Source organism: Tupaia chinensis, unplaced genomic scaffold, assembly GCF_000334495.1.
Source record: "Tupaia chinensis unplaced genomic scaffold, TupChi_1.0 Scaffold000077_1, whole genome shotgun sequence".
In the NCBI taxonomy this organism is placed as follows: domain Eukaryota; kingdom Metazoa; phylum Chordata; class Mammalia; order Scandentia; family Tupaiidae; genus Tupaia; species Tupaia belangeri.
Window position 1 is genome coordinate 397,235 of NW_006159538.1, and position 12,889 is coordinate 410,123.

Sequence of the window (12,889 nt, forward strand, 5' to 3'; positions counted from 1 at the left end):
TTTTTTTTTTTTTTGAAGAGGTTTTTGCTATAGGGCGCGTGTGCTCGCCAGAAAGACAGAGACAGACAGAGAAACAGAAAGTGAGAAATCATCCCCCAGGAGGATGGCAACGCCGCAATCCTTTCTCCTCTATTCTCCTCTCAGGATCTTGGGCACGCATGCACACACTCCTGGCATGAGTTTCAGCCATCGGGTCTGGGACTTGAACAGCAGTTGACTACATGGGAGTCCAGCACCACAGCCATTATGCCAACTTCTGGTCCCATGTTTTGCTTCTTTTTTCTTCCCCTTGATCCCCTCACTCTCACCTTCCCTATACCTCCAAAATTTAAAAAAAAAAAAAAAATCCTCTCTTGAGATCCTATGTAAGCCTGTGTATTGAATAATCAGTCAATTCTGCCTCCTTAGATTTCTTCTCTTCGTTACTGCACCCTCATCTAAACTATCTGCACATCTTCCCCAGAAAAATGCCACTGCACACCCAGGGCATGTGCATTCTCAGGAAAACGATAAGACCCTCAGCTTTTGTTCTGTACCGACCTCGAGGCTCTGCGTGATAGAAAGTAAAAGCTGAGGGACAGCTGTAAACACCCCAATACACACACACCTCCAGCAAACACTAGGAGATATTTTTGGCTCCAGGCATTTAGGAGAAGCTGACCACTAAGCAAATGGAGCAAAGACTTCTGTGGCCATGTATAAGAGAAAATATAGATGTTACAGAATTAGTTCATAAACATCCATGAGACAAACATGCAGTAACTACAATAAGCAGCAATAACTACAAAAAGCAGTCCAGGACCTGGCAGCTTGCTTTCTCACTTCCCCTCTCTCTCTGTCTCTCCATGGTGAGCACATGTGCTCAATAGCAAATTAATGATAATAATAAATAATAAACAAATAATTCTTTTGGGGGGAGAGATGTTTTTGCTGTAGGATGCGTGCGCTCGCCAGAAAGACAGAAAGCAAGAAATCATCCCCGGGGAGGGGGGGGTCGGGGTATGGCCATGTTGCAACCCCTTCTCCTCCGTTCTCCTCTCAGGATCTTGGACACTCATGCACACGCACCTGGCATGAGTTTAAGCCACCAGGTCTGGGACTCGAACCACGGTTGGCCACATGGGAGTCCAGTTACATAGCCATTACTCCAACTGCTGGTCCCTAAATAAGTAATTATTAAAACAAACAACAACAACAACAACAAAACAAAAAAACACCAGACATATGCACATGCCTAGGATCCTGGCTGGCTAGAGGACTGAAGGAAGGGGACCGCAGTATGACAAGAGCCTATGGAGGGTGCTCCTCTCTTTTTTTTTTCCTCTCTCTCTCAAGTACATATACATACTCTATCATGAGTTTTTTAAAATAAAATTTTTAAAAAAATAAATGACATAGAAAGATGGGACCAGCAGTTGGCATAATGGCTATGTTACTGGACTCTCATGTAGTCGACCGCAGTTTGAGTTCTGGACCCGGTGGCTTAAACTCACGCCGGACACATGTGCGTGCATGCCCAAGATCTTGAGAGGAGAATGGAGGAGAAGGGATTGCGGCATGGCCATCCTCCCTGGGGGGTGATTTCTCACTTTCTTTCTGTCTCTGTCTTTCTGGTGAGCGCACATGCCCTATAGCAAAAACCTCTCAAAAAAAAAAGAAAGAAAGAAAGAAAGATATATCATCCTTACCCAATAAAAGGGAAGGGAAAGGAAGGGAAGGGAAGAGAAGAGAAGGGAAGGGAAGGGAAGGGAACACATGAACAACTGTAGCTGGGGTGCAAGGGAAGGGAAGGAAAGGGAAGGGAAGGGAACTCACCTGGATTTGAAACAATAAGCATTTTACATTCAGGACTGTAATGAACTATGGTAGGAATGATTGATTTCATGATATTCACATTACGCTGGACCAGGGCAAGGCGACTTTCTCCTTCCTGCTGCCTTGCCCCAGCTGTGACAATAACTAATTTAGAATTTGCAGATATGCTGTAATCTAGAAAGGAAACAAAAGACAATATTTGGATCTAGATTGCCATGATTGCTATGCCTTTGCTCTTGGAAAGTCTGTTGTATATTCCTTGGGAACCAGCAGTTAGCGTAATGACTATGTCGCTGGACTCCCGTGTAGTCAACTGCAGTTCGCATCCCGGACCCGGTGGCTTAAAACTCATGCCAGGCATGTGTGCATGCATGCCCAAGATCCCAAGAGGAGAATGGAGAAGAAGGGATTGCGGCGTGACCAGCCCCCCTGGGGGATGATTTCTCGCTTTCTGTCTCTATGTCTCTCTCTGTCTGGCAAGCGCACGTGCCCTATAGCGAAAACCTCTCCCCCCCAAAAAAATGTAGGCAACTCCTGTTGCCTAGTGGTTAAAGGAGCTGGCTCCCACATGGCCAACAGCATGGTTCAAATCCCAGCCCTAGTGGCTTGAAAAAGACATGGCACATGTGTGCTCCAAATCCAAGCAGAATGGAGAAATGGAGGGAAAAGAATTGCAACATGACCATGCCCCATTGTGTGTACCTTCTTCCTCTCCATCTCCTCTCTCTGGCTCTCTCTGGAAAATGCACATGCCCGCTAACAAAATGTTTTAAAACTAGTAAGCTTGTTTTAATCCCAGCACAGGCGCTTGAAAAACATGTCTGGTGCATGTGTGTATGTGTCCAAACCCCAGCAGGATAAAGAAATGAAGGAAAAGGAACTTCACCATGACCACGCCCCACTCAAGGGTGCTTTCTCCATCTCCCTTTCTGTCTCTCTCAAGGAGATACACTCATCCTCTGGCATTTAAAAAGAAATTAAAAGTGCATAGAAAAAGAAAAATAAAATAACCAAAAAGATTCAAAATTATCTTTATATTTTTCTATATTTTCTGAACTTTCTACAATTACAAAATAGTTTTTTTTTAAATTAACTTCTTAAACTATATGGTCTAATGGCTGCTTTGGCAGCACTTATACTAAAACTGGAACAACACAGAGGGTATGAGCATGGTCCCTGTGCAAGGATGCCACACAAATTTGTGAAGCATTCCATGTTTTTTAAAAGAAAAAAAGAATAAACTATATGATCTAATAGCATTATTTTTGTTTTAATTTTTGCCAGAAGGTGTGTACATTCACCAGAGAGAGAGAGAGAGGAAAAGGGAGAAAGCACCCCCTATGGGGAATGGTTATGCCATAATCCCTTTTCTTCCATTTCTCCAACCTGCTGATATTTTTGGACATGAATGAATGCACATGCATGTTTCTCAAGCTGCTAGATTCAGGACTCAAACCATGAGGCCGGCCACTCAAGATCCAGCTGTCTTAACAACCATGCCATGGAGCTGGCCTGGCACGGTGTTAAAATTTTATGTTTATTGACATCAGTTTGGTAAATTTCGTAACTTACTTTTAAACATCTGAAAATAATGTTATAAACTAAAATTAACCTTTTCCAGAGGTAATCTTTGAAGTACTAAAGAAGAGACTGCCATGCTGAAGATCCATCATTTCCCCCTTCAATTTGTCTGTGGCGACATCAACGAGGGCAAGTTCATCAGCCAGATCCTAAAATACATCAAAGTTTTAGGTCAAATGTTCCCAAAAACATTCCTCCTTAAGTTGTAGAAGAATGAAAAGAATTTTCATATGGCTCCTTTATAATCAAAGGAGTCTCTCTTTTTTCTTTCTTTTTTTTTTTTCTTCAGTTTGCTATAGGGCACATATTCTGACCTGGAGAGAGAAAGAGGGAGGGAGGGAGGGAGGAAGGAAGGTAGAAATCACCCCCCTAGAAGAGATGGCCACACCACAATCCCTTCTCCTCCACGTTCCCCTCGGGATTTTAGGCATACACACAACGCTGGACCAGGGCAAGGCGACTTTCTCCTTCCTGCTGCCTTGCCCCAGCTGTGACAATAACTAATTTAGAATTTGCAGATATGCTGTAATCTAGAAAGGAAACAAAAGACAATATTTGGATCTAGATTGCCATGATTGCTATGCCTTTGCTCTTGGAAAGTCTGTTGTATATTCCTTGGGAACCAGCAGTTAGCGTAATGACTATGTCGCTGGACTCCCGTGTAGTCAACTGCAGTTCGCATCCCGGACCCGGTGGCTTAAAACTCATGCCAGGCATGTGTGCATGCATGCCCAAGATCCCAAGAGGAGAATGGAGAAGAAGGGATTGCGGCGTGACCATCCCCCCTGGGGGATGATTTCTCGCTTTCTGTCTCTATGTCTCTCTCTGTCTGGCAAGCGCACGTGCCCTATAGCGAAAACCTCTCCCCCCCAAAAAAATGTAGGCAACTCCTGTTGCCTAGTGGTTAAAGGAGCTGGCTCCCACATGGCCAACAGCATGGTTCAAATCCCAGCCCTAGTGGCTTGAAAAAGACATGGCACATGTGTGCTCCAAATCCAAGCAGAATGGAGAAATGGAGGGAAAAGAATTGCAACATGACCATGCCCCATTGTGTGTACCTTCTTCCTCTCCATCTCCTCTCTCTGGCTCTCTCTGGAAAATGCACATGCCCGCTAACAAAATGTTTTAAAACTAGTAAGCTTGTTTTAATCCCAGCACAGGCGCTTGAAAAACATGTCTGGTGCATGTGTGTATGTGTCCAAACCCCAGCAGGATAAAGAAATGAAGGAAAAGGAACTTCACCATGACCACGCCCCACTCAAGGGTGCTTTCTCCATCTCCCTTTCTGTCTCTCTCAAGGAGATACACTCATCCTCTGGCATTTAAAAAGAAATTAAAAGTGCATAGAAAAAGAAAAATAAAATAACCAAAAAGATTCAAAATTATCTTTATATTTTTCTATATTTTCTGAACTTTCTACAATTACAAAATAGTTTTTTTTTAAATTAACTTCTTAAACTATATGGTCTAATGACTGCTTTGGCAGCACTTATACTAAAACTGGAACAACACAGAGGGTATGAGCATGGTCCCTGTGCAAGGATGCCACACAAATTTGTGAAGCATTCCATGTTTTTTAAAAGAAAAAAAGAATAAACTATATGATCTAATAGCATTATTTTTGTTTTAATTTTTGCCAGAAGGTGTGTACATTCACCAGAGAGAGAGAGAGAGGAAAAGGGAGAAAGCACCCCCTATGGGGAATGGTTATGCCATAATCCCTTTTCTTCCATTTCTCCAACCTGCTGATATTTTTGGACATGAATGAATGCACATGCATGTTTCTCAAGCTGCTAGATTCAGGACTCAAACCATGAGGCCGGCCACTCAAGATCCAGCTGTCTTAACAACCATGCCATGGAGCTGGCCTGGCACGGTGTTAAAATTTTATGTTTATTGACATCAGTTTGGTAAATTTCGTAACTTACTTTTAAACATCTGAAAATAATGTTATAAACTAAAATTAACCTTTTCCAGAGGTAATCTTTGAAGTACTAAAGAAGAGACTGCCATGCTGAAGATCCATCATTTCCCCCTTCAATTTGTCTGTGGCGACATCAACGAGGGCAAGTTCATCAGCCAGATCCTAAAATACATCAAAGTTTTAGGTCAAATGTTCCCAAAAACATTCCTCCTTAAGTTGTAGAAGAATGAAAAGAATTTTCATATGGCTCCTTTATAATCAAAGGAGTCTCTCTTTTTTCTTTCTTTTTTTTTTTTCTTCAGTTTGCTATAGGGCACATATTCTGACCTGGAGAGAGAAAGAGGGAGGGAGGGAGGGAGGAAGGAAGGTAGAAATCACCCCCCTAGAAGAGATGGCCACACCACAATCCCTTCTCCTCCACGTTCCCCTCGGGATTTTAGGCATACACACAAATACGTCCAGCATGTTTTTCAAGGTCCTGGGTCTAGGACTGAACCAACCAGTTAGCCATGTGGGATTCAGCAGCCTTAACCTCCATACCATTTGCAGGCCCCAGGAGTCTCTTTTATTTTTTTTTTTTTAAGAATTATTTTATTTCACTTTATTTATTTTATTTTGATCAGAGAGGGGAGGAGAGAGAGAAAGCAAGCCACCAGGTCCGAGACTTGAACTGTAGTCGGCCCTGTGGGAGTCTAGCACTCTTAATCATTCACCACACCAACTGCTGGCCCCAAGTCTCATATTTTTAATAAGAGAAAAATTATATAAAAATAGTTTTTGAATGTGCCTAAAGTTACCAGAAGTTAAGGTAAACAATAGATGGAGCAGATATTATCATTAATTTGCCTACACATAACTGTTAGAAATTTTTACAACTGGGGGAGTGGCAGGTGGTGTGGTAGTTAAGGGCATGGGACTCCCACATGACCTACCATGGTTTGAGTCTCAGACCTGGTAGCTTGCTTTCTCACTTCTCTCTCTCTCTCTTTCTCTCTCTGTTCCTCTCTGGTCAAATTAAAATAAGATAAATAAATATAAAATTTTAAAGAATTGTTTAGAATTGTTTTTTTTAACCCTTCAGATAATAGTTTTTTGTTTTGTTTTTTCAGAGAGAGATTTTTGCTATAGGGCACATGTGCTCGCTAGAAAGACAGAGACTGAGAGACAGAAAGTGAGAAATCACCCTCCTAGGGGGATGGCCATGCCAAAATTCCTTCTCCTCCATTCTCCTACTGGGATCTTTGGCACACATGCACATGTGCCCAGTGTGAGTTTAAGCGATTAAGTCCACAACTTGAACCATGATCAACTATGTGGGAGTCCAGTGATGTAAACATTACACCATCTTTTGGTTCCTGGAAAATAGTTTAAAACCAATAAGCAGGGACTAGCAGGTGTCATGGTGGTTAGGGCGCTAAACTCCCACACGAAAGACCACAGTTCAAGTCTGAGACCTGGCAGCTTGTTTTCTCACTTTCCTCTCTCTTTCTCTGTCTGGTCAAATTTAAAAATAATAAATAAAATAATTTTTTTAAAAAACACAATGAGTAACTATGAAATTCTTTCAAAGGATGTTATATTTAACACTGAACCTAATTTCTGAGGTAGCTGAAGCTGTTTTTAGTTTTCATCCTTATGACCAAATAGAAAGGTAGCCATCTGTGGTAAACATCTGTTGTTTTCTTATAAATATTGTATATTTATGGATTAGCAGATGGCATAATGGTTACATTGCTGGACTCTCATGTAATCGACCACGGTTTGAGTCCTGGACCCATTGGCTTAAACTCACACTGGGGACCTGTGTGTGTGTGTCCAAAAATCCCGAGAGGAGAATGGAGAAGGGATTGCAGCAGGGGCATCCCCCCGGGGGTGATTTCTCACTTTCTGTCTCTCTGTCTCTCCAGTGAGCACACGTGCCCTATAGCAACAATCTCTTAAAATAAATAAATAAATTGGGACCAGAAGATGGCATATCGGTTATGTTACTGGACTTCCACATAGTCAACCATGGTTTAAGTCCTGGACCTAGCGGCTGCAAACTCAAAACTGGGTGCATATGCATGCATGCCTAAGATTCCAAGAGGAGAATAGGGCAGAAGGGATTGTGGTGGGGCCATCCCTCTTGGTGGTGGTGGTGGTGGGGGGTGATTTCTCACTTTCTCTCTGTCTTTCTGGTGAGTGCTCCTGTGCTATAGCAAAAATCTCTCAAAAAATAATAAATTTTGCATATTTATTTATAAAATGTTTCCAGAAGATTTCTGCACTCACAGAGATAAAGAGAAAAAGTGATAAACACCCCCCTAGAGGAATGATCACACTGCAATCCCTTCTCCTCCATTTCTCCGCCCTTTTGGGATTTTGGGCACACACCCACATGTGCCAGGCACGTTGTACAAGCCGTCAGGTTTAGGACACCAACCATGCAGTTGACCACAGGGGATCTAGCCAACTTAACCACAAGACCACAGGCTGGCCCCCAGATCCTTTTTAATTAACATAATGTCTGGTACAATGTGATTTTCCAGTACATGAATACAATGTATAATGATTAAATCAAAGTGATTAGTGTATGCTTGGGGTCTCAACTATTTGTAACATTAAACACAGTAAATCGTTCACCACATTCTCTCCACCTTACAACACTAGACAGATTACTTGTATCTGTAACATCTATTATTTTTCACCTGTCAGTAACCCTTTTCTGGTAACACAATTCCTCTTTCTATGTCACTCATTCCCTGTAATTGAGTGCAGTCCAGGCAACACTGGTCCTCCACCTAGGGGTAAACGGGCATCTGACCAGACCCAGCCAATTGTTCCAGCCTCTCCTTCTGGACACAGTTCACAAACGGGCATTGGTCCAGTTTAACAGGTGAGCATTGTGTCTATGAGGTTTGAAAGTGGAAGGTGGCAGAGGACAGCAGGCAGAGTGCTGGTTAAGGTGTTGGATTCCCACATGGCTGACCAGGGTTCAAAAATGTTATAGTAACCAAATAATATGAGAAAATTAAAAGTCTGGCAATGCCTGACACATGGTCAGCTCCAAATAAATGCTTCCTAAATTGTGTCAAAATCAAATGAAAGGGATCAGCAGTTGGTGTAACAGCCATGTCGCTGGACTCCCATGTAGCCAACTGCGGTTCGAGTCCTGGACCTGGTGGCTTAAACTCACGCGGGGCACGTATGCGTGCATGTCCAAGATCCCAAGAGGAGAATGGAAGAGAAGGGACTGTGGTGTGGCCATCCCCCCTGGGAGGTGATTTCTCGCTTTCTGTCTCTCTGTCTCTCTCTGTCTTTCTGGAGAGCGCACGAGCCCTCTAGCAAAAACCTCTAAAAAATTTTAAGAAAAAAAATCAAATGAGAGGATACCTCTTCACAGTCAAGGGCTTAGCCACGCAAGCCTGAATCCATCAACATCTACAAGCCCGACCAGTGCCTACTTGACTTGCGGCCACAGGACGGACTTCCTGGTTACCTTCAGTAAGATGCTGATAGCACAGGCCATGCCAACGGCGCCAGCTCCGACAATGGTGATCTTAGAGTGGGACACCTTATCTTCCTCGGTTAGATTCTCAATAAGCTGCTCCTTGACACTTGACATTCTGAGAACCTAAGTAGAGATAATAAGATTTCCCTTACTATCCGCACTCAAGGAAACACAGCTCCAGTTTCCAAAATATTGGAGCCAAGAGAGAGTGTTCTGGTCAAACGGTGGGGGACAGAAGGCAAGGACCAGACTGCGTCGGCCGGTGGGCCTGGGGCGCCCGCCGGCCTCGTTACTGCTCCAGCCCGACTCCATTTCCGTTCAGCACCGGACACTCACAAACGCTTTGATGCCACGCGATACAAATGGCCCGAAAGCGCTTTTAAGGACAACAGAGTGACAGGTGAACTAGCCACCAACGCCAGTTGAAGTGCGAAGCCAGGCGACGGTTAGTCACGCCCCTGGGCCGCACGCACGCTCCCAACGCAGCCTTTCTCGTCATCACGCAAGCTCCGCCCCGCGACGCAGGCGCAGGCGCACTAGGGTCCCTTAAACCTGCGCGTGCTCTCTTGGTGGCCGCAGACCTGGACACCGGGGTTCAGTGAGAGAGTTCCAGGCGGATTCCACACTTGTGCAAGCCTGGGCTACTGAGCTGTTCCATTTCCCGACCCCGCCCTGTGCCCTCGGCCAAGCCGAGCCCAAGCGTCCTTGGCGTCTCTACCCGACCACCCTACCACCGGCCCTGAGAGGCAAGGTCACGTTGGGGAGGACCTCGGGGTGCCTGCTGGCCTCATGATGATGTCAGGCGAAGTCTGCGCCCTGAGCAAATTGCTTCCAGGTGCCTTCCAAGTCCCGAAGGGACAGTAGTCGGTTGCGCTACACCAGGTATGGGCAGCCATTTGGGGAAGTGCCTCCGCCGAGCTCATGACCTGAACCAGCCCAGTTTTTTTGTTTTTGGTTTTGTTTTTTAATTTGAGAGAGATTTTTGCAGCAATCCCTTCTCATTTCATCTCCTCTACTGCACAGTTTAAGCCACCGCCTGGGACTCGAACCGTGGTCGACTACCTGAGAGTCCAGCGACGTGACGGCCATCTGCTGGTCTCCCAACTTGGTCCTTGTAAGAAGACAGCTGAATGACTGGGCCCCAGAATGAAGAGATTTAAGGAAAAGGTGAGCATGGGCATGATCAGAGTTTGAGGAACCTGTTTTGATAAGGTACGTAACACACCCCTGCTTCACATATTCATTTGCAGACATTTTATTTTATTTACATTATCTAGAGGGTGTACACAGGCCAAAGACATGAAGAGAGAGAAAGCAACCCCTATGGGGCATAGTCACGCCCCATTTCTCCATGCTTTGTGGATTATTTGCAAATTTGCAGAGGTGCCTGCTCAGGCGGATCTCCAACCGGGGGGTCAGCCATGTGGACTCTTGCTGCCTTCCAGGCAAGGGCTCTGGGGACAGACTGTGATGCAGCAGCGTGGCAACTGTCCTCCCATGGGAGAGATCCTGGGACCTCCTCGGGCACTCCAGGCCAGTGCATTTCAGTGGTCATGGCTAGCTGAGCCTGGGGATAGAGCTCAGTGTGAAGACCCTGTTGAGACTGCTGCTCTCTCTCTTGCTCACAGAAGAAATTTAAAAATTATAATAATTGTCAAACTCTGTAACTTCAGGACCGAGTGCTAAAATAAAGCCTGAATTTCTCTTGGGAGAGGCTAGCAGGTGGTGTGATGGTTGAGGCACTGGACTCCCACATGGCAAATGGAGGTTTGAGTCCTTGACCTGATAGTTTTCTTTCTCACTTTCCCCCTTTCTTACTCTGTCTCTGTTTGGTGACAGCAGTCCCTTCTCCTCGTCTCCTCTCTGGATTTTGGGTGCATGCACATATTCCTGGAGTGATATTCGAGGTGCTGATTATAAGACTCAAACTGTCATTGGCCATGTGGGAATCCAGTGCCTTAACCTCCACACCACCTGTTGGCTCTGGGGTATTTGTTTTTAATTGTAGTTCAGATCATGTAATAACCCCACTTAAAACCCTTCAAGGGTGGGGAGCAGCAGGTGTCATACTGATTAAGGTGCTGGATTCTCACATGGCTGATGGCAGTAGGAGTTTGGACCCAGTGGCTTGAAACTCGTGTTGGGCACGTATATGAGCATGCCCAAAGTCCCAAGAGGAGAATGAAGGAGAAGTGATTTTGAGATGGTGGTGTGGACAGCCCCCGGTGGAGGGGTGATTTCTCACATTCTCTCTCCATCTCTTTCTGTCTCTCCATGAGTGCACATGCCCTATAGCAAAACTCTCTCTCTCACAACCTATCACTTGCCACTACTTAGAATAACCAATTTTTATCACAACCTAAGGCCTTCAAGAATTATTGCTCGAGGGAAGCTATGCTCTAAACTTCCATCTTCTAGACTCCTGAAATAGTCAGACAGGAAGCCTTTTTTTTTTTTTTTCTTTTTTGGGGGAGGTTTTTTCGCTATAGGGCGCGGGCGCTCGCCAGACAGACAGACAGAGACAGAAAGCGAGAAACCGCCCCCCCCCCCCCCGCCGCGGCAATGGCCACACCACAATCCCTTGTCCTTCATTCTCTTCTCGGGATCTTGGGCATGCACGCACACGCGCCTGTCAACTACTTGGGAGTTCAGCAACATAGTGGTCGACTACAGGGTATTCCATCAACATAGCCATTACGCTAACTGCTGGTCCCTTGACAAGAAATCATTTTAAAGCTGAGGTGTGTGCTGGCCTGTTCAGGGAAGCTATGCTCTAACCTTCATCTTCTAGACTTAAGAGATTTTCAGACAACTGGGAGAGAGATTTTGTCACAGAATGACTAGAAACCACCACAGAGGCATAAACATGAGAAACCAAGAAAATACCTCTCCCCTAAGGGATAAAAACAATACCCTATCATCCCCAGACAGTACAGTAGGACTTGTGGAAGTGTCTGATAGAGAATTCAGAATATTCATAGTGACAAAACTAAACGAGATGCAAGAGCTGAGAGATAGTGAACTCCCGAAGATACAGGAGAAAAGAGGCAACGAGTTCCAGGAGTTGAATTTCCTCCGTGATCGGAGAGAGGAAATACACACCATAAAAAATCAAATGGAGCTATTACAGATGAAGGCTATCATTCAGGAAATCAAAACCTCCCTCAAAAGTATTAAAAGCAGATTAGTCCATGTAGAAAATCGAATCTCGGATGTGGAAGGTAAAAACCTCTGATCTAGAAAAAACAACCAAAAAAAACTGAGAAGATAACCCCCCAAAATGAATACTATATGAGAAATACCAGACAGCATTAAGCACCCAAATATCCGGATAATCAGTATCCCAAAAGGTGAGGAAACTAATAAGGGCATTGATAATCTATTCCATGAAATCTTGGAAGAAAACTTTCCAAATCTAGAGAGGCATTCAAGTATCCAGACCCAAGAAATACAAAGGACCCCTAATAGCATCAAGCCAAGAAGATCATCTCCAAAGCACATCATAGCAAAACTGGCCAAATCTACAGACAAAGACAAGATACTAAAATTGGCAAGAGAGAAATGTCAGGTTACTTATAAAGGTTGTCCAATTAGGCTAACCTCAGACCTCTCATCAGAAACAATGCGAGCAAGGAAAGAATGGGAACATATATTCAAAGCGTTAAGTGAAAAACAGCTTCAACCAAGAATACTATATCCAGCAAGATTATCTTTCATATGAAAAGAAAGGATAAAAACATTCTGAGATAAACAAGGCCTGAAAGACTTTACCAATAGCAGACCCACTCTTCAGAAGTTCTAAAAGAGTGCCTACCAGGAAAACTAAAGATACATAAAGAAATAAGAGAATAAAAGGCAACCAAGAAAATGACCAATTTAATGCAAGAAATATCAATAATACCAAGAAATATCAATAATAATATTGAATTTTACCTTCCAGGGTTTAAGCGGAAAGACTGGACCACAGTAACACTGCATATTCAACAGAAGAGAGTTTTAACATAAGATTGAACTGGCAAAATATCATTTTATGACTTTTGAGTAAAATTTTACTGATTTTCTTTCTTTTTTTTTTTTTT

General features: G+C 44.0%; 1 protein-coding gene and 2 non-coding genes across 3 annotated transcripts in view; 2 read left to right on the forward strand and 1 right to left on the reverse strand.

Annotated features, from left to right (window-relative positions):
* Positions 1 to 9,318, reverse strand: part of LOC102485231 (L-lactate dehydrogenase C chain) — a 35,175-nt gene extending 25,857 nt beyond the window's left edge. The window contains exons 1-4 of the mRNA XM_006142478.3: positions 9,147 to 9,318; positions 8,799 to 8,933; positions 5,365 to 5,482; positions 1,816 to 1,989 (exon numbers count right to left, since the gene is read on the reverse strand). Coding sequence (XP_006142540.1) covers positions 1,816 to 1,989; positions 5,365 to 5,482; positions 8,799 to 8,924 — 418 coding nt within the window. The 5' untranslated portion in view covers positions 8,925 to 8,933; positions 9,147 to 9,318. The remainder of the gene's footprint in view (positions 1 to 1,815; positions 1,990 to 5,364; positions 5,483 to 8,798; positions 8,934 to 9,146) is intronic.
* On the forward strand, positions 2,934 to 3,036 carry LOC114006423 (U6 spliceosomal RNA). Its single transcript, XR_003548135.1, has one exon. It is a non-coding gene; the product is annotated as a U6 spliceosomal RNA (small nuclear RNA).
* Positions 4,871 to 4,973, forward strand: LOC114006424 (U6 spliceosomal RNA). The gene has a single exon (XR_003548136.1). It is a non-coding gene; the product is annotated as a U6 spliceosomal RNA (small nuclear RNA).
* Positions 9,319 to 12,889: the final 3,571 nt, after the last annotated feature.